The sequence below is a fragment of the Cydia fagiglandana genome, chromosome 10, assembly GCF_963556715.1.
Source record: "Cydia fagiglandana chromosome 10, ilCydFagi1.1, whole genome shotgun sequence".
Taxonomy (NCBI): Eukaryota; Metazoa; Arthropoda; class Insecta; order Lepidoptera; family Tortricidae; genus Cydia; species Cydia fagiglandana.
In genome coordinates, this window is record NC_085941.1 from 6063292 (window position 1) to 6090754 (window position 27463).

General features: G+C 36.7%; 3 protein-coding genes across 3 annotated transcripts in view; 2 read left to right on the top strand and 1 right to left on the bottom strand.

Moving 5' to 3' along the window:
- Window positions 1-27463, top strand: part of LOC134668101 (uncharacterized) — a 136017-nt gene that overhangs the window by 29627 nt on the left and 78927 nt on the right. The gene's annotated exons all lie outside the window — the stretch shown is intronic.
- Window positions 1013-3476, top strand: LOC134668285 (uncharacterized). Its single transcript, XM_063525766.1, has 2 exons — window positions 1013-1395; window positions 2991-3476. Exons 1-2 carry the CDS (start codon window positions 1048-1050, stop codon window positions 3474-3476), a joined length of 834 nt encoding a protein of 277 aa, XP_063381836.1. The 5' UTR covers window positions 1013-1047.
- Window positions 7789-26928, bottom strand: LOC134668105 (aminoacylase-1-like). Its single transcript, XM_063525601.1, has 9 exons — window positions 26787-26928; window positions 24490-24656; window positions 23373-23541; window positions 21468-21614; window positions 13822-13892; window positions 11154-11270; window positions 8778-8873; window positions 8381-8514; window positions 7789-7996 (listed from the first exon to the last, which is right to left on the bottom strand). The coding sequence occupies exons 1-9, from the start codon at window positions 26881-26883 to the stop codon at window positions 7795-7797; spliced, it is 1200 nt and encodes a 399-aa protein (XP_063381671.1). The 5' UTR covers window positions 26884-26928; the 3' UTR covers window positions 7789-7794.

Sequence of the window (27463 nt, forward strand, 5' to 3'; positions counted from 1 at the left end):
AAAATTCAAAATCGTTTGACAGTGCAGTAAGATCTAGTAAACAAGGTATGCTAATCATAGACTTCTTTACTAGGCATCTCGACTCTCATTATTTAGCAGCGAAATCAAAACAAGAAAATTGTCATTCGTTTAGAAAAGCAAAAATACGTATTAAACATAGTAGGTAAAATAAAAATAAATCGTGAATATGCCCACGAACATCGAATAGATTATGTACCTGTGTAGGCTGAGTGTTCGCATCTACCGTTTACATTTTTACAAGCCATATCAAACCTCAGGATCGTCTGTACTGAGTACTGTCCTTAATTGATTTGCCTCGGAGCGGTGCCAGGCACTTGGTTGACTTACCCTTGGATTTACTAATTCATTAGTATATTTACTTAGGTATATACATATTTTTTGAGATCTACTTTAGACAGTCAAGAAATTAAACGCTAGTTAATTTGTCTGAGCAACTTGCAAGTCTTTCGGGGTTGGCTTCAAACCTTTTGTGTTCCTGTCACGAATCAACTAGCAAAGCGGTCGTTCTAAACATAAAGACATGTGAAGCAGTATGTTTCTCTTAGGGCCACTTGCACCAACCCACTAACCCGGGGTTAAGCGGTTAAACCGTTAAACCAGTATCAAATTGTACTGGTAGCCATGGTAACTCCTGGTTTAACCTGTTGACCCCGGGATAGCGGGATGGTGCAAGTGGCGCTTAGAGTATATAAAATGTATAAATGTTATCGTTTACTGAAAACTAGTTTCACGAAACACCTTTGTGCAAACATTTTACTTTTCAGTCATAACTATGTTTCACAAACAAAACACACACATGACACACATAATTACCTAATAACCCAATACCTAAAGATACAAATCCCAAATAAAGACGTGGGTCAATGTTCGCGCCCTACTCTGATTCAAATACACAAATACCCACACAGTTGCCTTTGTGTGTGTGCGTTAGCCTTTGTTAATTTTGCAAAGGTCGAGCACACATGGCAAAGCATCAGTGGGGCGCTGCTCGCCGACTCGAACGGTTGTGCGTGCGTTGACGACAAAATGGATTGGACGACGGAAAAAATCATAGAATTTCTCAAGCTACTACAGACAGAACCCGCTATATGGAACCACAGAGCAAGTGCTAATAGAAGTAGAACACTAGTGAGACAAGCCTGGAAACGAATTCAAAATAACTTCTCTTTGTCGCGTCCGGTTGAAGAATTAAAAAGAAAAAGGAACAGTCTGTTAACGCAGTATAGAGATATTTTGAGGAGAATCAAGGAATCTCAGCAGAAAGTGTCCGACGGCGAAGGCGAAGAGATATATAAGCCGTCTTGGTTTGCTTTTGATGTCATGAACAGTTATTTAAGCCATTTGTACGAAAGTCCTGTCACCGTAAAATCAGGAGTAAGTACAAACCAACGACAATAATTCTGTCGCTTAACATCAAACTCGGGTAAATCCATTCGACCCTCTCAGCAAATATCTACCCTATTACCTTTTCATAATACCAAAATCGCATGATCTGACATATGGATTTACCCGAGTTTGAAGTTAAGCGACTCAATTGGTTTTAATTTATTTACCTACTTGATTAATTTAGATAAGCACCTTAACTCACCGTTGTACGTAAACTTGCGAGTTTAATTGTTTATCGGTAATCAGACAAAACATCCGACCCTCTCTAATCAACTGCCCGATTCGAACTTTAAGATACGTCAATTAATAGATCTAGACGCGATATGGATTAGATGTGCCAGTGTCAAAAGTGACGTTTTTTTGAAGAAAGACATATCTAATCCATATTGTTTCTAGTTCTATTAACTGAAGTATCTTAAAGTTCGAATCGGGCCGCAAGAGGCTATTCACATATGATTGTGGATTCGTGGGTGTACTTTCGTTTGGGCCATGAATTACTATTAGGTGCAAGTAACATCCAAATTTCAAAACAATAGAACCACTAGTTTAGCTACAAAAAAATAAAAACGATTAAAAAAAATTTTTTTTTGCCATACCAAGGGGATTCTAGGCTTGAAATTTGGTAAAACGATATCTTATAATAAGACAAATAAACATGCCTAAGAAAGGTATACATTTCAGCCAGGGGCAGTTTCACTATAAGATTGCGGCTAGACCCTTTGGTTATCATTTTACATTAAAATGGAGTTTTAATTTTAGTGATCATTTACTACATATTTTTGGCAGTAAGAATGCTTTTTTTTGACGTTACATTTTACTATGTATATGTAATGATCAGTTAAATACCAGACAAATAAGATTCTGCAGCCTTCCTCTCTATTGGTATGTAAATTGTATGCCATGCAATATTTTGGGACATGTAAGTTATGCTTAATGATACATTTGACTAAATATTATTTGGTAAAATGAAACTTGCCCAAGTAATTATTTGCTACACAATAATTTGCCAAAAAAGACTAATAGCTAACTGAAAATTTGCGATAAGTTGTTTTGCCAAACATTTTTTTGGGAAATGATAATTTGGGAAACATAGTTTGGGATGTGATGTGATACTGTGGGAAACGTTTTTGGCCCATTCGTTAGTAAACCGGATTCGTGTACATACATACATTTACACAGGAATGTGCACAAGTGTGTGCAATCTGTGCGCAGTTGGTGGACGTCTGACGCAATGCATTATGCACACACAAAATAACATTCTTAGTGGTGGTACGGTACCCATTACTATTCGAAGAAAGCGTTAGTAGAAAGTTAAAAAAAAATTACTCCCAGTTTTTAAGTACAATAGTACTTAGGTACTTAAATATTGGGAGTTCTGGATATAAATACTAAGAGCTCAAAATATTTTTTAAACTTTTATTTCGTGATCTAGGAAAATTTAAAGGGTTACTGATTTAAAATTTTATTGCATTAGGAATACCTATACCTAATTACTATTAATGTTTTTAGAGCCAAGAAATTATTGTTTGATTGTTTTAAAGCCAGTACTTTAGTATTAAACCCAGCTAAACTATTTTTTGCAGGAATTAGTATCAAATGACGAAGATCCGCTATCAAATGATTCCGACACATACAACGAAGACGATAAATCACAAATTGACATAGATATAGAGAGAATAACCACAAACAAACGGCCTGTGTCATTTGAGCCAAAAATTTTGCATACTCGCCGCTTATCCCATGATTCGACCCCTAGCGAGCAGGATTATTGCATTGCTAAGAAACGAAGGGCAACGCAAGAAACAGTTCCTGCTCAAGAAAGGCAGTTTCCCAATGTCAATGAAAGAGAACAAGACAGAGTAAGAGAATGTGACTTATATGGTCAACTATTAGCCGAGAAGTTGAAACCACTGGAGCAAGACGATAGGTTGCAGTTGATGAACGAGATTGATAACCTTGTTTTCAACCACCTGATGAGAATAAGGAAACAGAATGCGTCTCGAAATAATTTGTTAGGTGGCCAATCCATGCATTTGCCGGGACCGGGGCCGTCTAATAAGATACCCTGAATTCCGTGAAAAATCATTTTAAACGAGTGACAGACTTTTTTATTAAAGTTAGTTTACCCGTTCCATGGTAGATTGTTCATACTTACTACCGAACCCTTTTAAGTCAAAAATAAAATTATTATAACTAAAAGGCATTTTAATTATAGGTTATAGGTTATCGCGGGCTTGTTTTCCGCAACTCGACGTCTATTATTGCGCCTATTTTGCGTGGTTTTAATTATATTTACCTCTCTCTTGCAGTTGCAATCCTAAGGGTACTAAGATTTTATTTTCATATCAATCAAAGGACAGTCCTTAGAGTCCTTAGTTATATTATAGGTAATCACAACTAATTCAACGTTTCGTGTTAGCTAATTGCTTTGCACAATCAAATGGCAAACGTATATCTGTTTGCTTGTCGGTTTTGATCACACATCAAAAAAAGATACAAATAAGGTCCGTTATCTGTACATGACTTGAAGCATTCTAGAGTCTGTGAGGAAATAGAAGAAACGTGGAATGTATGGCGCCCAATACAATTCCACGACTCTTCTGTTTCCAGACAGACTCTATATATTCGCATTATTGTGAGATATATCCCAACAATTAAATCAAATTGGTACCGCTATTTAAAAATCTGAATAACCTGCTTTGGCTCGAACAATAGGAATATTGACGGACAAGTAATATCAGCTTCTCTTTTCAAACTGTCAAAACTCTACGAATTTTAAAGATTTTATTTTAATAATATTTTTTATTAAAATAAAATCAATTCTCCGTTCCATAATGACTTATTCATTACAGTCATCTGAAGAATACGTGACACTTTTATATTTGCACCTGTAGTTTATACAATTTTTATGGCACGCTCCAGCCATTCTACAGAAAAACGATACGGACAAGTGATGAGGGTTAACCACAGTGCCCAATAATACCATTTAACCCTATTCTTACGTTGTTGCTGGGTCGACACCCAGTAACACACATTTGCATTTATGTGCCAACACATTTGCATTTTTGAGTTTGAACCTATATATACCGGGTGTGGCCTGTAACACAAGCAAATAATTAAAACATAGATTGTACTCCTCAAACGATGACACTTTTGTTCAACAACTTTTAAAAAATATGAAGTATTTAGAGTCCCTATTTTTCATACAAAATAAATATTACCTTCAATGGACGCCATGGCCACGCCATATCATTGTGATTGACGGTGCTTGTCACGCCTTAAACATAGCAAAATTCGCAATACATTGCGTCTTAGAATAAACTTTAAAATGTATAAGGCTGCTATTTAACTGATCACCAGATTTAATAAAATTTAATACCAAAAAAATCTACTTTACCACCCTAAAATAATGAATGATCACCAAAATTATAACACCATTTTAATGTGAAATGATTACCAATTTTATTACATCTTACTATCCTATTAAAGGAAATGACACCAAATTAATCATTATTAACCCAAAAATTGTAAATAATTACCAAATTTCAAACCCCAATTTAATGTCAATTGATAACCAAATTTTTACATCGTGCTATCCTATTAAATAAAATGACACCAAAATAATCATTGTAAACCCAAAAACAGTAAATGACCACCAAAATTAGAACTCCATTTTAATGTAAAATTATAACCAAATTTTAAATCTTGCTATCCTATTAAAGCAAAGTAAAATTTTCTAGTAGCATTTCGTTTCTGTATGGGTTGCAGTTCAAACCTAACCTAACCCACTTTTCTAGTAACATTTCGTTTCTGTAAGGGTCGCAGTTCAAACCTAACCTAACCCACTTTTCTAGTAGAATTTCGTTTCTGTGTGGGTCGGAGTTCAAACCTAACCTAACCCACTTCTCTAGTAGCATTTCGTTTCTGTAAGGGTCACAGTTCAAACCTAACCTAACCCACTTTTCTAATAGCATTTCGTTTCTGTAAGGCCGCAGTTCAAACCTAACCTAACCCACTTTTCTAGTAGCATTTCTTTTCTGTAAGGATCGCAGTTCAAACCTAACCTAACCCACTTTTCTAGTAGCAATTCGTTTCTGTAAGGGTCGCAGTGTTAACCTAGCCCACTTAACTGATAGCAGTACAAACCTAACCTAACATACTTTTCTAGTAGCATTATGCCTACCTAAGTTATGCGGTGCGGGGTACGGGGGTTGAGCAGGAGGGGCTAGTAATTTTGGCATCATTTTACTTTATTTGGTAATATGCATAAATTTTTTGGTATCATAGTGGTTTATTTAGGTGAAAATATCGCATTTATTTGGTCTTCAAGATTTGGTGATCATTAATGATTTTTGGTAATCATTCAATATATTTGGTATTCGAATACAATTTGAAGTGCAGTCGTAATTAAAATGGTGGTACATTTGTAATTTTAGGCCTTATTTTTTTGGTGCTCAGTAATTTTTTTTGGTAAGCATGATTTTTTTATTTAGGGTACCAAAGTATTTTTTGGTGGTCATTATATTTGTAGCCATTAAAAATCAAACCACAAGTTATTTTTAAAAGTTTTTGAACAAACGTTGGTCAGTATGAGGAGTACAGCTTACAGTTAAATTTTTTGCTCATATTACAGGCCACACCCGGTATACTATTTATATGTAACAGAAAGTCAGGTCAGTTCAGGGGTAGATTTTTTCAGGACTCGTAATAATATGTGTATCTAAACTTAATTTGTCCAGTAGTTTAATAGCCTGTGACAGACGGACAGACAGACAGACGCACGAGTGATCCTATAAGGGTTCCGTTTTTTCCTTTTGAGGTACGGAGCCCTAAAAAGTAAACGCTATATTTACCTACTAACATATTTTACCAAACCATTCAGCGCTAGTTAAGACACGTTATCGTTTCCGCTACATACAGCGAAACTCATATAAAGTTATCAGCTACGATGTATCGCTGCAACCGCAGCTTAGCGGTGAATGTATTAATTTTCCATTCTTGTCTTATATCAAGACGCCGACTCCGGATGTGCCTGACACATGTTAAATTTAGGCGGAAATTATCGTACATCCGGTAGGTAGCTTGAAGACACTTCTGCCGTTGACCCATTGGCGTCTATTTGAGCCTTTGAGGTCGATGTATATCTTACATCGTAAATAGGTGTATTCGTTTCATTGTAACGATGTAGATCTCAAATAGGTGCACTACCTTTCATAAAATTGTTTTATACGACATGTACATGATAAATGATAACGTTCCAATCCAGAGGGAAAACTAAACTCATATGCCTTGTTATACCTAGATATCATAGAAATAGTTATTTACGATACAAGTGCGGTAAAGAGGAAATTCGAAACGAGTGGCGATAAATTAAAACACGACCGAAGGAAGTGTTTTAAATCGACACAAGTTGCGAATTACCTATTCGCACGTGTATCGTGCGAATAGGTAGTTCTTAACTTTTGCGTCAATTATTAATTTTAGTGCGATTGTTATCTACAGTGTACACGTTACCTTACTCAGTTTTATCTATTAAGTAATTACGAATAAGTAATACTAAATGTTAAACGGTAATAGTTTCCTTATCTAAACTAGCCACTACGTTAACGCTCGCATTTAAATAAAGAGCTAGCTATCACGCGCTACTGAAAATTAAATGTCTGGTATAATGCCTTAACAAATTTCGAACGAAAAGTCGATAGTTTGCTTAACTACGCGAAAAGGAAACATTAACCTGCAAAGGTTGCCAGCAATGAATTACCGACCTGTTGCCGCTATTTGCCTCTTATCGGTAAATATAGGGTGGTTGTTTGGGTATAATGAATGTGATTTGTCTAATTTAGAACTTATACACACTATTTTTTATAGGTACTCGAGTAAAAATAGTAGTAAAAAAAATACTCCTGGGGACTTGTTGTGTATGGCGTTAATTAATCCTATTTTTAGAGTCTATTAAGTCACGCATAGTAGATACTTACTCACTCATGGAGATGTATTCCGATTTTAAAAATACAATATAAAATAATAATAATATAATAATATTTAATATGCTGTCATCCAAATGAGCTTACTGGATATGCATCGTACAGTCACCTTCAATAATATGTTACTCTTCGGAGGCCGCAATAATGTGTAACACGCCTTATGGGTCTACTAAATAAGATCGAGTCAGATATTTATGAGGCCTTCGTTGTATAACATGTTATTGCAGGTGACTGTACTTACTAAATGATACACAAAAGTGAGGCCTTTTTGAAATAGTCATATTATTTATTCTGTGACATTGTGCCGTACGTCGTTACAACTTGGGTGAGAATTTAGCAAATCGTTTTGAACTAGGAGTTGGGACAGAAATTCTGATAGATTCTCCGATCAAAAATACGTTTATTATACGTTAGCCACAGCCAGAAGAATATTCTCGTACACTTGTATGCCCTCGACGAAGACCTGTAGCGGTAGTCGCTCGTCACTCTGATGTGGCATTGGCGGCACTCGTCTCATGGGTGTGAAGTTGAGCGCTGGGCAGTGTGCGCGCAGGAACCGCGCGTCTGTCGTGGCCGGCATTGTGCGCTGGATTATCGGGATGCTCCTGGATAATAGCATAATTAATTCTAAATGAAGAACCAAGGTTCTGACCTACAAGTAGGCTGGTCATAATTGCTAATGACCATGTACCAGAAACTGCAGCGTGGGAAAGGCCTCAACCAAAACAGTCATTGGATTCTACGCAGAGGAAAAATTCTACGGAAGCTAAAATCATCTTATCTAATTATTTAATGTTTGCTAGTACCTACCCATTTAAAACAACCTCTTTCGTACATGGAACAAAACAAACTGTCTATTGTTTTTGTCCCCTCTAGTAAGAGGGTGTGTTGACACTGATGACTGATAGGAGCCCTCAAGGCTCTCAAAGGCTTCTAACTACTTAGCGACTACTAGCACAATTGGACAGTGAATAATGAAGAGTCCTTACATGCTCTCGAATGCTCCTTTCATGGCGATCCAATACGCGTTACTCTCGTCCATTCTGGTGGGTGATACGTGTGGGTCCTTGGACTCGAACTCAACGGTCACTCCGCCGCCAGCTTCTTTGCACCATCGGTTTATCTATCAATGTAAAAAAAAAGTTTACCCGCGTTGTGCAATGTGCACATTACTGACAATACACATTTAACAAAAAATTGAGCTACGTTCCGTATTAGCAAAATATTCATTCAACAAGGAGTTAAGACCTAATCGTGTCGAGGTAGGTACCTACTTACAAATCAAAGTTTTTTTTTTCATTAAGTTTAAACAATGCAGCGACAATATTTATTTTCAGCAACTCTTAGGCGGATTTGGGCCTAAAATATTTATAAGCTTTACATTACCATCCTTTCAAATAATTCATGGTTGACTGTTGTGGCCAGCCTGATGTCGAAGGTGGCTGTGAACTTCTCTGGCACTATGTTGGTGAGAGTTCCTCCCTAAGAGACAATAAATTATAATTAATACTAAATTATATGTAAAATCCAATTATCTATTGTACCAGGCTTACGTACAAATGTAGTTTCTTTTATTTCAATTGTAATACATAATTTTAATGGCGTACCTATCGATAAATTTATTACTCAATTAATGTCGAATGCCGACATTGTAGTAATTTATTTAAGCGTGGTTTGGTGCAGCAATACAATTAAATTACAATTATTACTATCTGTGCTGTGAATATGAAAACCATTAACAATGTACTTAATAATTTTTTATCACTATTTTGAAAATATACCTTGTTTGCTATATTCAAGTTTTTGCCGAAGTTAGTAGCCTAAGTAACATTATATTTAGACATTGGATAAAATTACCATCCATGGAATGAAATTGAAAACTGAATAGCAATAGTATTGGAAAGCTCGATTTTCTCGTAGTACATCTCGATTGAACACGACTATTTTTATCCTATAATGAACCCACAACTATTCTAGTTCCTCGCGAAGTTCACCTATTATCGAGGTACTAAAACAGCTCCGCGTAGATGCTATAACTTAACCGCAATTATCTGGCACGTGCCTGCAGCACACCGCCACCCAGTCCTCAGTAAAAACAGAGCGATATGCATTCAGATTTAATTGCAGACTGAAATACTTAGGCTGAACCTGAAGTTCCTTTTTTAATTATTCAAGGGAATTTCACTCAGTGTTGTTTTCAGTAAACCTTTGTTTTTATTGGGCCGACTTTGTGTAGGATACATGCAATGAAAAGGCACAAGAAGACGAAAAAACTCATATTTTTAACAATAGCGATGTATTTTGCAAGTATTCAACTAATCAGACATATTCTTTTGCCGAAACATGAACATTGCCACCCAGTTCTCCAGACATAAACGTATTAGATTATTTTGTATGGTCGTACATGCTATCGAAACTACATGATTATAAAATCATAAACCTGGATCATTTCAAAAAGGTTATCGAGCTTATTTGGGACGAAATGCCAATAGTACAGTCATTATAGATTTTGACCCGTGAATAATTAGTTCTTGCATTTTTTTTTCGTAGGTCCCTCGGGGGGGTCACTGAGAGTGTAAATTTAAAAAGTAGGCTTAATCAGGCTCCTGCGTATATTAAAAAAATGATTTTTTTCCAAAAAAACGGTTTTTCTTCAATAACTCGGCCATTTTTGATTTTACAGTAAAACCGTAAGGGCAAAAATTGTAGGAAATTTGATTCTCTACAAGTTAGTCCAGTCATTATATCCAAAAAACCGACCCTTCCCGTGAATAATCAGTTCTTGGATTTTTTTTTCGTACGTCCCTCGGGGGAATCACTGGGAGTGTAAATTCAAAAAGTAGACTGAATCAGGGTCCTGGGTATATTCCAAAAACGGTTATTCTTGAATAACTCAGTCATTTTTGATTTTACAGTAAAACCATGAGGACAAAAATTTTAGAAAATTTGATTCTCTACAAGTTTGGTCCTCACAATTTTTCTTCTAGGATCGATAGTTTGGAAATAAAATTTGAAAAAAGCGACAAATTCAAAATATTTTCAACATCTCGTTTATTTTCAACTGTACGACATAAATGAAGAGGACTAAACTTGTGGAAAATCAAATTCTGAACAATTTTGGTTCCCACCTTCTTTCCCCCAAAATCGATATTTTAGAAATTAAACCTGAAAAACGCGACAAATTCAAAATATTATCATTATCTCCTATGTTCCACGCTTTACGGCATAAATGAAGGGAAACAAAGTTGTACAGAATCAAATTCTGAACAATTTTTGTCCTCACGGTTTTACTGTAAAATCAAAAATGACCGAGTTATTCAAGAAAAACCGTTTTTCGAATATACACAGGACCCTGATTCAGTCTACTTTTTGAATTTACACTCCCAGTGATTTCCCCGAGGGACGTACGAAAAAAAAATCCAAGAACTGATTATTCACGGGAAGGGTCGGTTTTTTGGATATAATGACTGGACTAACTTGTAGAGAATCAAATTTCCTACAATTTTTGTCCTTACGGTTTTACTGTAAAATCAAAAATGCCCGAGTTATTGAAGAAAAACCGTTTTTTTTTGGAAAAAAAACCATTTTTCGAATATACGCAGGAGCCTGATTAAGCCTACTTTTTGAATTTACACTCCCAGCGACCCCCCCGAGGGACCTACGAAAAAAAAATCCAAGAACTAATTATTCACGGGTAGGGTCGGTTTTTTGGATATAATGACTGTACTACAATGGAAAGGATGTATATGGAAGTATACAAACTTCGAGCTTGGTGAGGTTAATGGTGGTAATGTCGCCGATGGTAAGGCTCGAGTCGTCAACCAATTGATGGCGGTACTTGTCTCGTAGCTCCATGAAGCTGTTAATTATGTGTCGCACCTGAAAACAGTACAAAACTACAGATCTAACAGAGATCCATCAGATCAGAGAGAGCTTAAGGGGCCTGCCGGCCTAGCCAAGGTTAAAATCGCTATCGCTTCGACAACGAAAAACATTATGTCTCTCTATCACTCTTCCATATTAGTGTGACAGTGACAGTTGCGTTTCGATCGCTACGGAGCGTAAGCGATTGGCATCTTGGCTACGCGGCCTGGGCCCTAATCTCTAGAGATTACCTGTTCGCCGGTCGATATCAGCCTGTCAGTTGTTCGGAACTGTCACCTTTTGCGTTTAACTGACAGGTTGATATCGTCTGGCGAACTGGTAATCTGTGGGCCACTTTACAAGTTATAGATAAACTCATAACAAGTGTGTGGTGAAGGAAATGATAGAGATTATTGTCGCTAACGTGACAAAGTATGAACTTTCGTGGAATCCATTTTTTATACAATTTTAAACAATTTATCCTACTTATACTCGTACAAATAATTGGTAAATTGGCTTACATTGTTTTTTTATCAACACCAGCAAATCACATTTTATCGGAGAAAGAAATGAGATCTTACACAGAGTCAAGCCCACTGCAAATATTATTTATATTCAAATTACACTATCCCAACAAAATTTTAAGCAACCGAAATTATTTCAATAAGGCCAGGCAAAATTTATCTCTTTATTTCCTAATGCTTGTTAATGGTTATGGGTATGATTGCATACGCCCAAGTAGGTACGCCGTAGGTAAGTACAGTCTGATGCGATTCGACAAAAAAAAAAACAATTGTGAATAATATTCCTAGGCAACTTGTGTCTAAACAGCCGGCCTAGCCAAGGTTACAATCGCTATCGCTTCGACAACGAAAAGCTTTATGTCTCTATCACTCTTCCATATTAGTGCGACAGTGACAGTTGCGTTTCGATCGCTACGGAGCGTAAGCGATTGGCATCTTGGCTGCGCGGCCTGGGCTGCAAATCATGTCTCCTAGGAAGAACCGTCTATCAAGCGTTATCTCGAGATAACCGTGTCAAGAACTAAGCCCTTGTGGCCTGCGCTTAGCGGTTAGCCTTCTGCCGCTGTAGCTGTCTTATTAACGGATTATATCGGGTCGTTAGACTATCGTTTTTGTCGTTTAATACCCAAACCCATACCACAGTGTGAAGGAACAGTGGACCGACGCCTTTGTCACAGACAGGGTTGTCACAGACGTTTAAACAACTTCGCAAGATTTAAACTTGACTTTATAAGACACGGTAGCCCTGCAAGTAGAACCGAGCTATTAACAATGGCGATGTATGCAGCTCGGGTGCGCCTCTGTCTAGTCGAATGGCTGTATTGTTTGATAGACTGTGCCCATACCCATGAACTGTGCCCAACAGCTGTGCCCATAACCTAACAAACATTTAAATATTTCCCAAACCCTTTTCATAAACACGTACTATAAAACGTAACATTACTCGAACAAACAATAAATAAGCTTTTTTCCGGAATGTAAGTCGTAATTAAAATAATGTAAACTTTGAAGGAAAAAAACAAAGGTAACCTTACCTTCCAAATAGAGTCTATCCATAGTTGTCTATACTATACCATAGAACTACTTCCCATGTCTAAATCTAGGCAGACATACGTGAATATACGAGTACAGAAGTGAATTGGACACGAGAGTTTTCAGAAAATGGAACGAACAGTCTGAAAGACACAATTTACATGAAGGCACGCGGCGCTAACGTACAGTCAGCTGCAGAAAAAAGATACCCCCTGCATAAAAATTGTAAGCAAAAGTCCTAAGTGTTAGTATTGCCGACTCCAATTTAAAAAATCTCTGTTAATCTGTCTGTCTTGGTGATTTCTCTATGTAATTTTCGTTAGTGTATTTCAAATAAATGACTTAGATTGAAAATAAAACGAACTTGATAGTAGGTATTCGAATTTATTTCCCTAAGTAGACATTAGGTACGAGTAAATTGTAAGTAATGGATGAACATAGGAGATAATTCTCTTCATTGGCGCAATAAACACAGACGCGAATGGCTGCTCGCCAGTTTAATAACTGCGCTTCAGACTCCATTACTTAGGAGTATTTACGAGTATATGATTATTACTTGTAAATAGCACACATGTGATCATACTTCGACTGCGTAAAACGATGATGTCAATAATTATCCTACGTCCCTTCTGGAGATTCAAACTATCTTCACACCTACAAACTTACATTTAAAGCGATTCAGTGGTTTAATTGTGAAGAGAAAACAGATGGACAGACAGAGTTAGTTCCGCATTTCTCCAATCTCTATTTACACATTAGTTTGTTTGGTAAAGCTAGTGATACCAGTATTTTATTTACTATTTGAATGCAATTAAATCCAGTAATATTATAGACCCAGACCACTAAATAAACCAGCTGGTAAACTAACATATTTAAACTTGGAGTGACGTTTAGAAACATTGAACTGAGAGGATTATAAATATTATAATACAATAAATGTTAAATAAACAAAACTAAATCTGATCCGAGTCCCTTTCTGCGGAATTTCGCTGCACCCTAGAGGCACGTACCTTTTCCCCGCTATTGTCTGGCAGCAGCATAGAACCGTGTCCTGCTTTTCCAGTGCACACTATCTTCATTTCTGAAAATAAAAGAAAAGTTGTTAAAAAAACAAAATATATCACTGCCGATGGTTCTGTAATCTTAGATAATTCTCATAATGCTATTTATAAAATGAATCGTTAAAATTACGTCAAAATGTGTGATCCAAATATTGATAAGAACAAACATATAAATAAGGGTCACTCGCGAATGGCATATACATAATATGAATTGCATAGCTACCTATAAATCTAATACTTAAACATTAATAAATCCTAACTTACTAACAGTATGTAAAATATGATAGGTACTATAACAGCACATGGTCATTAAGACTTAAAGGCTTCGTAAGATTTACCTGTAAATATATAGACAACAACTATTTCTTGTTTGCAAGTTTCGCTTAGAAGTTTTTGGGGTCAGCCTCACAACAAGCAAGTCTAATTAGGATTGGATTCAGGTCAGGTCTAGGCACAAGAAAATATTTCTACATGGACTTTTCTTCTGAAAATTTGATTATTTCAATAATCAGTCCAAAAGTGCGCAACAGCCGTACGCATAGATATTTTTGTATGCCTACTTACAATGTTTTGCGATTCAATTTAAGAAATATTATTGCAAAGTCAAACATCTCGGAAAGGATTGTAGCTGCTATTAATAATAATCCGTCAATAAACAGAAAATAATACTACTAAGGTGTATTCAGAGTACCTAAGTGCTGACCACTCTAAACAAATTTTGAAGATGATTATTATTTTTTCGAAGTTCATCCATTATTTTAATCACTTTCGTAAAACAACTTTGACCGAGACTCAAGTTGAGCCAATAACTTACAGTGTTTTATACCTAACGCCATTTTATAGCTGGCCAGGCTCGTAGAATCTTTTGTCTTTACAGGCTATAAAATAAATAAATGGGCATCTGTGAGTGATACTTCACAAACCAGAAACTACTGAAATCCTGTCTTATTTTATTCATTAATTTACACTACCCTCGTCGCAGAGACACCATCAAGAATCTTATTTGTACTAAAATATTTTCAGTACCTACAGCCGAGGACATACTTAGGTGTCCAAAAGTCCAAAAACTCTATCTTGCTTTTTTATTAAAAACAGTGGACCAATTTGGAATTTTTAGGTGATCAAGTAGGCACCCAAGTTACCCTCGTAAGGCGAGTTACTTGGCGCAGCCGGTAGGATGGATAAGCAATATAATGCGCTCCTCTTCATTGCGCTGCTTACTGCGGGCCGCTGTGCATTGCTCGTTACTGTAATTAACTAGGGTATGTCCTTAAACTACGTCCAAGTCCACCGGTGGATGGGCAGCAGCATCTCTTAAGTACGGTAAATTATACTGTGATCGCCAACCCCCCTGCCAAGCGTGGCAATTATGGCATTTACCCCTCAGTATGATAAGCATAAACAAACCGCAGCCCCGAGTTTCCGGCGACTCCCGGTGCTCTGGCTATGGTAGCGGTCAGGGTCAGGCGGAGTTCGGCTGATATGATTATGATGATGATGAAGTATACAAGTTGCCCTCCCTCGTAAGGCGAGTTACTTGGCGCAGCCGGTAGGATGAATAAGTAATGTAATGCGCTCCTCTTCATTGCGGGCCATTCCGCATTGCTCGTTACTTTAATTAAATCACATAAGGTGCAGCGGGACAGTTTCGACTGCGGGGTAATTTCAACTAATCGAAATATCTTCCACGGTTTATATTATTAACTAGAGTGCCATTTATCTATGTTAGAGTTAGATAGTTAGATAGCGAAAAGGATGTGTTGCGAGTGTTGTGTGTGATTTAGATATTTTGATTAGTTGAAATTATCCCGCAGTGGTCGTAATATTTCTACAAGTAGTACAGATTACTAGGTTAACCACCAAATAACGTAAAGTTTATATAACAATTTAAAATAAATACCTGCATTTTTTTGGACAGATATATTTACAGAGCGAAAAAAATAAATCACTGGAATAAAAAAATATACGTATGTATATAAACAACCTTTTGTGAAAAATTATTAAAATCAATACAAATTATTATGAAATCTAGGAAAAAATAGGAATGTTAATTTTACGAAAATCAGAACCTATATGCATGTTTCTACAAAATGGCAATAAGTTTTAAAATTTCAAATACAGTTATTATCTCCCGTTTTCTATTTCCATATTAGCAATAATAATTTCTCCATGAGCTAATCTCCTGGATCAGGTGTCGGGTACACCTAGGTATATTCCTGGAAAGTTCTACATGTGCTAGCGTTAAGTAAATTATCGCTTGAAACCCGAGGAAAGCTATGTGTACTTTCCAATAAGAACTTCGTGAAACTTGACGGGTTAGACTTATTATTATGGTAATAAACTAATAAAATAAACTGCAGAAGAGATTCACCTTCACAAACTTTACCCGTTTCATTGCTCTTGGATTGGTAGGCAATCGACAAAAACTTTTTTACTTAAATTTGGTCGTATTTATATTTTTTAAATTATACTTTTTATTTAGTGTCGTGTTGGACATACATAATTAGTGTAGTTAATTTTTAGCTAAATTATGTAATTGGATTCAAAAGTATGTCGCGTGCAGTATGTGCTTGTTATAAGCTCTAACTGCTAAGATAAAATCCAATCATTATTGCACCCAACTGACCCAACTAGAAAAACAAGCTAATAAAACCTAAAATATTTGAATCATCCATTCAAAATGAGGACCCTAATAAAATCTGCGAGGACCATTCCTCAAAAACAATATTTTAGCAAAAATAACTTTCATGAGATCTAGTATTCAGGGTCCGTAACAGCAGACGTGGGATTGCTTGAGAGATATCGAATAACAAAATGTTGTTCAGCTTGTTTCGGTTTCTTATAGCTATTATTTTACTTGGTTTATGTGAGTGAAGGGTGGATTTGTAAAAGCCGGCAATGTTGCAGTATATTTTTGTGAGCTTTGATTTTGTAGCTGTGGCTTATTGAAAAATGTAGAACAAATAAGAATTGGACGGTTCGAGTAATTTTCACACGACATTCTAATGTACATATGTACATTGTCATTTTAAGCAACATTGTTAAAAAAGATTCTCCTAAACCAAAAACAATAATAAAAAAAAGGGTTGAATCTAAAGTAGGTAGTTAACAAGAAAATAATTTACAAGCAAAAAGTACTCTGTAGGTAAATATTTATTTACATAAGTATAGCGGAAACTTGTTAGCATAATTTTTAAGAAAAAAAAACCGACTTCTATGGGGCCCGGTGAAAGATTATGGTAGATGGTGCACTATGTAGAAAAGGAGGTAAAACCAGTACCTACTTTCTAGTAGCATTTCGTTTCCGTAAGGGTCGTAGTTATCTAGCCTAACCTAACCCACTTCTCTGATAGCAGTTCGGTTCTGTGAGGATCGCAGTTCGAACCTAATCAAACCCACTTTTCTAGTAGCATTTCGTTTCTGTAAGACTCGCAGTTCTAACCAAACCTAACCCACTTTTGTTCGGTTCTGTGAGGATCGCAGTTCAAACCTAACCTAACCCACTTAACGGCGCATGCGGTGCGGTGTACGGGAGTTTGAGCGGGAGGGGTTTGGCATCATCATACCCACATTTTATGGTAGGTAATCATAGTGGTTTATTTAGTTTAGGTATCATAGTGGTTTTCCGGGTCAAGGTCCGGGTCTCTGAGTCAGAGTCCGGGTCCGAGTCCCGGTCCAAGTCCGGGTCCGGGTCCGAGTCCGGGTCCGAGTCCGGGTCCGAGTCCGGGTCCGAGTCCGGGTCCGAGTCCGGGTCCGAGTCCGAGTCCGAGTCCGGGTCCGAACCGGATCCGGGTATGAGTCCGGGTCCCTACCAAGTCAAAATCGAAATTCGAAATCACCAAACATGTACTATGCGTCGTTGAAGAGTTCTGTTCTGATCATCATCAGCAGTTCCACTTCATCAAATGCGACAGTTTTTAATGTAAATGCTTGATTTTATGATGAAAATACAAAAAATTCTATACGTATGCCTTTAAGATTTGAGGAGTTCCCTCGATTCCTTATGGATCCCATCATCAGAACTCGAGCTTGACAGAAATGTGGCTTAAAAACTAAACTTGCTTAACAAACATAACGAAGAGGAAAAATCGCCAAACGTGAACTATGCGTCGTTGAAGAGTTCCGTTCTGATCATCATCAGCAGTTCCACTTCATCAAATGCGACAGTTTTTAATGAAATGCTTGATTTTCTGATGAAAATACAAAAATCTCTATACGCATGCCTTTAAAATTTGAGGAGTTCCCTCGATTTCTCATGGATCCCATCATCAGAACTCAAGCTTGATAAAATTGTGGCTTAAAAACTTAACTTGCTTAACAAACATAACGAAGAGGACAAATTGCCAAAGGTGAACTATGCGTCGTTGAAGAGTTCCGTTCTGATCATCATCAGCAGTTCCACTTCATCAAATGTCACGTTTTTGAATGTATATACTTGATTTGTTGATAAAAACACAAAAATCACCATATGTATGCCTTTAAGATTTGAGGAGTTCCGTCGATTCCTTATGGATCCCATCATCAGAACTGGATTTTGACAAAAACGGGACCAATCTGTATGCATATACATACAATCAAAAAAATAATTTTCAAAATCGGTCCAGTGATGACGGAGATATGGAGTAACAAACATAAAAAATAAAAAAAAAAATAAAAAAAATAAAAAAATAAAAAAAATAAAATAAAAAAAAACATACAACCGAATTGATAACCTCCTCCTTTGGGATTTGGAAGTCGGTTAAAAAGTAAACGATAACGGCTTAGTAACTCGCAAGGCCAAGAAGGTGTAAACGGGTGACAGTCACGGACTTGAAGGCCATAATTACTAAGGGTTGTGTTGTGGTGGCGCGTAATGTGTCGGAAATGGATTGTCTGCGTGTGTTATTTGAACTTTCATAATTAAGGCTGGTTTTAGTGTCACGCGGACCGTCCGTGCGGATCGCTCCGCACCGCCAAATGAGAAAGCTGCCGGCCTAGCCAAGGTTACAATCGCTATCGCTTCGACAACGAAAACCATTATGTCTCTCTATCACACTTCCGTATTAGTGCGACAGTGACAGTTGCGTTTCGATCGCTACGGAGCGTAAGCGATCGGCATCTTGGCTACGCGGCCTGTCCCGTCAGCTTTACTCTAGGTTATAACGCTCCCTGAACTTCATACATATTGGTCCGGTGCGGAGCGATCCGCACGGATGGTCCGCGTAACACTAAAACCATCCTAAGTAAGTCATATACTACCTATGCTGGTAGGTAGTTCCATTCACTATGACTATGTGGCTGGTGTTCTCACGTGCCCTCAATGTGCGCGGAGGTTCACCTCAAAAATCGGCTACGTCGATTACTAGTAGAGTCGCACCAAAAAAAGTCTGCAGCGGATTTGATAGCCCACGCAGTGTAAGTGTTATTTATACGTCATAATTTCATAGAAGTTTGACGCTTGCACTGCGTGGGCTATCAAAATCGCTGCAGACTATTCACGGTCTGACTCTAGTCGAAGTGGTCGCCATGGTCGAAATCGGTCGGAAGGATCAATCAATCAATCCATCAATCAATGCAGGCAGAGAAGCATCACTTAGTGCAAAATTGTTTGAAATATACCTGATAAAAATATCTTCATACTTATGCCGTGTAAGAAAGTCTGGTACTGTATGGTCAAAAACGTTCGGGAAAACTAGCGATTTTCTGTAGACATTACAAAAGTTGACGATTTGGATACATTTTTCTCAGGCTATTTATTATCTTACAGGTTAGCTACCTAAAGAAGTAAGTGGGTGTTTCACTTTTTACATGCCTAGAAAGATAAGGTTAGAATTTAGCATGATAGTTCGTTTATTTTATGGAGTTTTGACCTCATCTGATACAATGATTAATCCGGTCATTCGTCAGCTCAGACAGCCGCGTCACTGGCTAATTGTTTAAAAATCCTCGTGTTTGATTACGCACCAAAGAAAAGGCAAATTAGTTTAAATAGAGTACTTTAGGTACAAAAAAATAGTTTTATAAAATCACTTAGCGACTAGCAATTTAATTTATGAAAATCAAATATCCTATTTTAACTTTTAGTTTATAATTTACTTACCCTTGAGTTTTTATTGATTTAGCTCGTCATTACAGTAGGTAGGTATTGGTAAGTAGTTACACTCATACTACGTAGGTACTCACCTATGAGTTTTTCTTTCAAAGAGAAAGGCGTAAAATTTTCTCTTTGCTCTCCGCTGTAGAGGTACAAGTAGAAAACAAAAAAGCGGTAAAACAACAACTCTACTAATTAATTCAAAGTGTTAATTGACTAAATGAAAGTCAATTTCCGCCGATGGCAGGACCGTTTTGCTCGGTACAACTTTAAGCCATATATTATAGGAACCGAAGTTTAAAGGGCGCAAACTTTGCTCATCTGCCTTCTACGAGCGATAATATACTTTTGGTTAAACCTTAAAACCTTATGGTTTACATTATACTTTACTAATAATATAAGTGCGAACGTGGTGCGTTTTTTAGGGTTCCGTACCCAAAGGGTAAAACGGGACCCTATTACTAAGACTTCGCTGTCCGTCCGACCGTCCGTCCGTCCGTCCGTCCGTCCGTCCGTCCGTCCGTCTGTCTGTCACCAGGCTGTATCTCACGAACCATGATAGCTAGACAGTTGAAATTTTCACAGATGATGTATTTCTGTTGCCGCTATAACAACAAATACTAAAAACAGAATAAAATAAAGATTTAAGTGGGGCTCCCATACAGCAAACGTGATTTTTGACCAAAGTTAAGCAACGTCGGGCGTGGTCAGTACTTGGATGGGTGACCGTTTTCTTTTTGCATTTTTTTCCGTTTTTTTTTTCTTTATGGTACGGAACCCTTCGTGCGCGAGTCCGACTCGCACTTGCCCGGTTTTTTTTTCTCCCGACTACGGCAAAAGGGTTACATATATAAGGATTATAGGAATCTATGGGTTTGTGGTCGTCCGGAGAGGAACTAGGCAGCAGGCAGTATAGCATCTAACAAAGTGTAATGTTTGAACTGAACTTCGTAAATTAACAAATGTACCATGTACCTATAGATACATGTCAACTATTTTTCAAATTTACATTCTTGGTCACGAAATGAGGTATGAATCAATTTTTAAAATACAATAAGTTATATGAGTTTGCAAGAACTAATATGCTTATGCTTATTATATGCAAAGTCATGCCGCTAACTGCCATTATCAACAGGACAAAGAGGCACCTCTAAACGGACGGTTATTATTTCACTTTTGGGAATGAACTGTTCCGTTATCTGTAGTTAAAACAATGCTCTTTTGCTCTACTTGCCACTTTTATAGCACTCTTTTGAAGTAATGGGACGATTACAAAGTTTTTTAAAACTTTTGTTGCTAAAGTTATACTTTTATGCTAAGGAGTTGTTTTTTCGCAATCAATCACTCTTAGACTGCCGCAATAATTGTATTATTTTTATTTTTCACTAGCGACCCGCCCCGGGGTCGCACGGGTTAAAAAATTACATACCTAAACCTTTCAAAGTTTTGCGAGCCATATCATCAGAGGAGATTGTAAAGGTCGCCGTTATCGGACACGACATGGAGGACTATATATACTCACGCCACTTAGTTTTCTCCCCGTTAAAGACCAAGTACTCTTCGCCGGCGTTGGACAGTCCCTCGTCTAGTGCGAAACCCACGTTTAGGCGGCGGAAGGCCTCGGTCTTCACAAACTCTCGCATCCCCCGTTCGCCACCTTTTTCTTCATCTAAAACAAGCAAATAAAATTTAATTTACTCGTTCTTCTCCTAAATGTACCATCAGCCGCAAAACTGCACCGCGATTTAATCAATGAATTCATTCATAGTTTTTCCATGCAATTTCACAGCTCACTATGAAGTACATGACCACCTTATAAGTGAATTCCATTCAGACGATGCCCGCCTGTTGGGAGACTACTTCTCCATACAGAAGTAGACTAAATTTTCCTCTCTCTTGAAACAAACGTTAAATTGGGTAATACAATATTGTCTGTTATGTTAATATCCAGAGAGGAAAAATATACGAGCTATATTTATATGGAGAAGCGTTTACTTTTTCTAAAGAGAACTGTTCCACAATATATAGTGTCCCTGCATTAGGAAGATCAAAGCACTTTTCAACTACGCCGGTTCGTTCCAGGTCGTTACAACTCCTTTACAGCCTCTATAAAATCTTCCTACTAGTTTATTCAGTTTCGCTTGCAATCTTATTTCACTAGTAAAGTTAATTTTAACTAGCAAGAGATACGATTTTTATATTGTTTTAACATTTTCGTAACGGGAGATACTCAAAGCAAAGCAATAACTTCCCCTACTTTATTTTTTATAATGTAAAAAAAACCCACAAGTTATTCAACTTGATGTTGAACTTTAAATTCGAGTCTGAATCCTTTATTAGATCATCAGAGCGACAGACTTAAAAGATCCTACCCCTTAAAAATATTTAATATTTTCATACGCTAACGAAATTATATTTCCCGGCTTACGCGCTTGACCCGCGGAAATCCGGCAGTATATAAACCACGTTTTGTTTATTAAAACATGCAGATTTGCATATTTCCGAAGGATGCGCCTAAATATTTAGGTACAGAACAAGAACCTGACGGAAAACTCTGGATTCTAGGCCACTGTGTTCTGTCTATTTCGCTAAATAATTTATTTCCTCGGGAGACACGCGATTTCTGCAACGGTACTGCCTGAGCGTTGAGCTCGGAATTTAAAATACAATGCTTGCAACACTAAGAAGACGCTGTTTGCTTACAATTGAATCTTGGTGAACATTTTTCTATTTCGTGAGATACTTAGTAGATAACTAGAAAATAAAAGAATACTATTAGTAGTAGTTTTCTAGATGTATTGATGGCAGGCCGATTAATTAACAAACATTGTGGCTAATGTTGCTTTTATTTTGCTATCTCTATGTCTAATAGGCATTATTTGAAATCATCTGATGTATTCAAAAAACAGGGTTCATCATGACGACTTTGAGTAAGAGAATCTCTTAGAAGCCTGTGAGCGCTCTCAAGAACATTAAGATATATAACCTGACGTTTAGTGCTAAAACTCAGACTTTATTTGCTTTGGTGTATATCAGATTTGGAAAACTCCTCAGCCGCTTACGTTAGCAATCAGCCTCCGCACTGTTTCCAGGTGCTTAATAAAGGCTACCCAAAACTTAGCGTAGCGTCATCTAAAGATCAGTATTAACTTAACAAACCTTTCGCGAATGAAAGATCCAATGATTCCTTTGGCAATGAGCCTCCGCATTGTTTCCAGGTGTTGAATAAAGGTAAACCAAAACGGATATATACCTAGTGCGGCTACTTAGATCAGTATTAACTGAACAAACCTGGCATGAATAAAAGATGAACTGTTCTCTTCAGCCGCTTCCCCTTGGCTATGAGACCACGCACTGCTTACACGTGTTGAATAAAGGTAATCCAAAACCTAGTGCGGCTACTTAGATCAGTATTAACTGAACAAACCTGGCATGAATGAAAGATGCACGGTTCTCTTCAGCCGCTTCCCCTTGGCTATGAGCCCCCGAACTGCCTCCAGGTGTTGGATGGAGGCAGACTTCATATCCTGCGCGCCGCGTCCATATATCACACCGTCTTCTATCTCTGCTGCGAATGGAGCGTGCCTCCAAGTTCCCTAAAATTATCACACTAAAGTTAACACTATATTTTTAACCGAATTTGAAAGCTTATTATATATTTAGATAAAAAGTTATGGTAAATAATAATTATCAACATCGAAGTACTCTGTAAAAAGTTATGCGTGGTCATACATAAAAAAATATATATACGCGTTGACTTGAGAACCTCCTCCGTTTTTTTCGTCGGTTAATAATTGTTCAAGCGTTTTCCTTGTTGCATAATAGGTACGATATTTGACATCGACCGCTTTTTGATGCGATGTTCACTTTAACTGTGGTTTATTAGTATTCTGATATCTCAAGCGACATTTTGATTCCAAGAAAATCTTATGAATACCGAATCTGACCGTAGTGCCGCATATAATTAAAGACCCATCTTCCTTAATTCAATCTCGTCGTGTTTGCATTTTTCTGGCGTCTCCTTTCAAAGCCTTAAATTTGTTCGAAGGAAGAAAATTAGGAGTAGATTCTTAATTTAAAAGGACGTTCCATTGCAATAAAAAACTTTCTTACCTTGATGATTATTTGAGGCAGGCGCCTGGAATACTCATTAGGGAATTATACTATGCTTTCAATTGTACTTATTAAGACATTCTGGCAGATTTAATTCAAAATTACATGGTCGTAGGTCGCGGTATTCAAAATTACTGGAGGCATATTTCGCTCGATTAATCTAAATCTAATGTAAATGTAATTCTAAATCTAAATCATTGTTGTCTGAACTTACCTATTCCTGTACAACATATCCATATGCGAGTTGACCGTAACCCTCCCAGGGTACCACCAGTACAGGATCGTTATAGACACTATATGCGCTTTTGCAAGGTAAATTATGGTATCAGGTTGCTGGCCGTCCCAGATTAACAGCACGGGGTTGTTTAGTGATGATTTGTGCATTTTTGAGGAAGAAGTAATAGGGTCTATTATTGCCTGATCTTAGTTACCTCTACCGGCACGGTGTCCATATGCGAGTTTAGCAGTATAGCCGGCAGCTCAGGCTGCAGACCTTCCCAGGTTACCACTAGTACGGGGTTGTTTGGTGACACTAGGTGCGTTTTTGCATGCAAGCCTATGGCGGTCGCCTGGGCCGTGAGAAAGCGGATCGTTTCGTCTGCAAAAGTAACGTTATTTCTTATGAAAGTTAAGAACGTACTGTCTTAGCACTGCATTTAATGAATTAATTATACATTTAATAAATAATATTATCGCAATAGTCTCTGTTCATAAAATGATTTTACAAAATGGATTTATTAATAACGAGCAGTAAGTACTCATAATCAGCAGTGGCAGCAGAAATTACTTTTATAGTCCACGATTCGAGTCTGACTAATGAATCATTAATTATTCTATAAAAAAATCAATAAAATTATATAAAATGCCGCTCGCATTGGCTCAATCTAGGTATATTCGTTGTAGCTTTGTATATTTCTCTTACCTTATTAAACAGGGCATTTTAAGTGAGAGATAGTGCAGTATATATTTTGATAAATGAATTGGGCATGTGTTTATAACACACAAATATATAATTGAAGGGATGTTTACAAAAACAACATAACTGACTACACTGGTTGACACCTGAAACGATTAACAATGTTCTTAAAAAAGTGTCAACCGCTCTAAGCAGTTATGTTGTTTTTGTAAACATCCCTTCAATTGTGTTAAATATATTTTATTTTACTGTACGTTGAGAGTTCCGGAGCGTTAAAATAAATCCTCGTTGTGTTGTTATTTGTTGGTGGCAGGAAAGACATTGGACAATAAATGTAGAGACGGTAAAAGTGTTAAAAAGTATTTTCTCAGAAATCGTATTCTTTATTATTTCGCAAAACGGGCGCGTACCTAATTTAGTCTCGGTTCGACGACGACATTGTCTGTGTGGCCTCAAAGAAAGATCCGTTCATCGTTAAGTCCTGTGTTTGTTATTAAAAATATGTAAAAATCGTGAAAGTTTAATATAAATAGGTATCTTCGACCAGTAAATGTATATAATTGTCATTGTCAGGTAAAAATCAAGAGTCAGGTGTTATATATAGAAAATATGGCTTTATTTTACTAGTGATTTAACCTGGTGCAACAGTTTCATTGTACTGCACCACGATCGATAAAACCACTTGCAGCATCTACTCTCGTAACATCGCTTGACGCCTTGCAGTCAATTCAAATTTCGACTTTAATCCCGTGAAATAAGGTTAGTAGTCGACCCTTGTATACATGTTGTCATATGTATAGTTATCAGACTACGGTAATGTGTTTACCTACATATACGTGTATATTATTAATACACATTTGATGTAATTAGTCCACAAAACATGGCCTCTAATCAGGGACAAGATTACACTGTTAAGGAAAGTAGACCTTATTAGGGTACCTATTTAGCTTAAGATTTATTTTATTTATTTATTTTATTAGTTTTAGTTTTAATTTATTTAGTTTATACTTAATTTTAATAATAGTTTGTATAAGTTTTGCTATTGAATAAAATATAGCTTAAGATTATTTTAGACCGCGCCGCCAACAAACTGTCTCACAGTTTGGCGAAACATTAGATTAAGGTACTAAATATTGTATTTATTGTAAAATTCTCAATAAAAAAAGATATGATGTTAAGTTTAAGTCAATAGTAAAATACATATTATATCTAACTAATAGAGCTACAAGGAGACATTACAAGAGAATGTCGCTGTCGCTTACAAAATGCCATTCTTCTAATATTTCAGAATATTTTTTATTTTTTTATTTTCTTTATTTAGGATTACCAACAGATAATACATCTTACATGCTCTTAAATCTATATAACAATCATGACTGACGCTTATCTAATTATAGGTAACCACAACTTATATAAGTGTCTTGTATATGTGAACAATATTGAACATGCGATAAACTTATAGGTTATAGGTAAATGAATTAGGTAATAGGTACCAGTACATTACATTAACTAACATTACATATCTTGACAACTAGGGTGATGTTAACAATTATTGACTACGTACATACTTCTATACAAATATTTTCTATAAATATTTTATAAAGTATTATATATGGTGATAATGGTGAGGAAGTGATATAATATGGTGTTTAATACACTTTACTATTTAATGACTTTGTTAACATATTGGAAGTACTTATATTCTAAAACTATATGCACTTCATTGAGGTAGCTGACATACAAGGCAAAAACATTTTGCCTTATATGTAAACGATAGATATTGTAGTAGAATGCCCCCAAGTAGGTACTTACCGTAATTAACATCTGGATGCACGCATTTAACTCTCAAATAATTTTGTAAATTAATTACTGCTGCGTGCTTGGTATAATCAAGTTCTACGCTTGTCATTTCTAATTCGGCCTATTTGTTGTATTAAATTAGGTACTAGTTGACTGCAACAATAATCAGAGTAAAGTAAAAGCATTGTAACCACAGCAACCATTTATATTAGGTAGTTTGAAAAGGACAGCGCACACGAAAAATTCAATTGTACAAAATCAAAAATTGTGACAATAACGAGTATCTTGAGTACAATATTAGGTTAAGGTTTTCTTTGCCTGAGAATGACACATATTCGGATTTTCACTTAGGTATCAATACAAATATAAAAAGAAGGAATACAATTTTTCCAATAAAATCTTTCCCTAGGTACAAAGTAGGTCTATTCCACGATTGACTTCTCTTTCCGACTATACACCTATAACTCTTAACAATTTTTACATACCGACGCTTCAATTTAATCAAATTAAACAAAATAATTCTCCGAATTCGTTTACAAATAAACTGTGCGGTGTGCTTTTATGATAATAATATAACATAAATATGGCGTATTTTGCTTGCAAAAGGACGTAACTTACGACCGTGTTCATTTGAAAAATTTAAATATCATAACCACAAACTAGTGCAGTGTTGACAGCATACAGCCGAC

What these genes read in the sequence shown, in the direction of transcription:
- LOC134668105 (XM_063525601.1), bottom strand. Translation starts at nt 26,883, where the DNA reads ATGACAAGCGTAGAACTTGATTATACCAAGCACGCAGCAGTAATTAAT. An exon ending in GCATCCAGATGTTAATTACG is followed by an intron (nt 24,657 to 26,786) that starts GTAAGTACCTAC and finishes TTACTTTTGCAG; the next exon opens with ACGAAACGATCCGCTTTCTC. An exon ending in GCATCTTTCATTCATGCCAG is followed by an intron (nt 21,615 to 23,372) that starts GTTTGTTCAGTT and finishes TGCTTGTTTTAG; the next exon opens with ATGAAGAAAAAGGTGGCGAA.
- LOC134668285 (XM_063525766.1), top strand. Translation starts at nt 1,048, where the DNA reads ATGGATTGGACGACGGAAAAAATCATAGAATTTCTCAAGCTACTACAG. An exon ending in CTGTCACCGTAAAATCAGGA is followed by an intron (nt 1,396 to 2,990) that starts GTAAGTACAAAC and finishes TATTTTTTGCAG; the next exon opens with GAATTAGTATCAAATGACGA.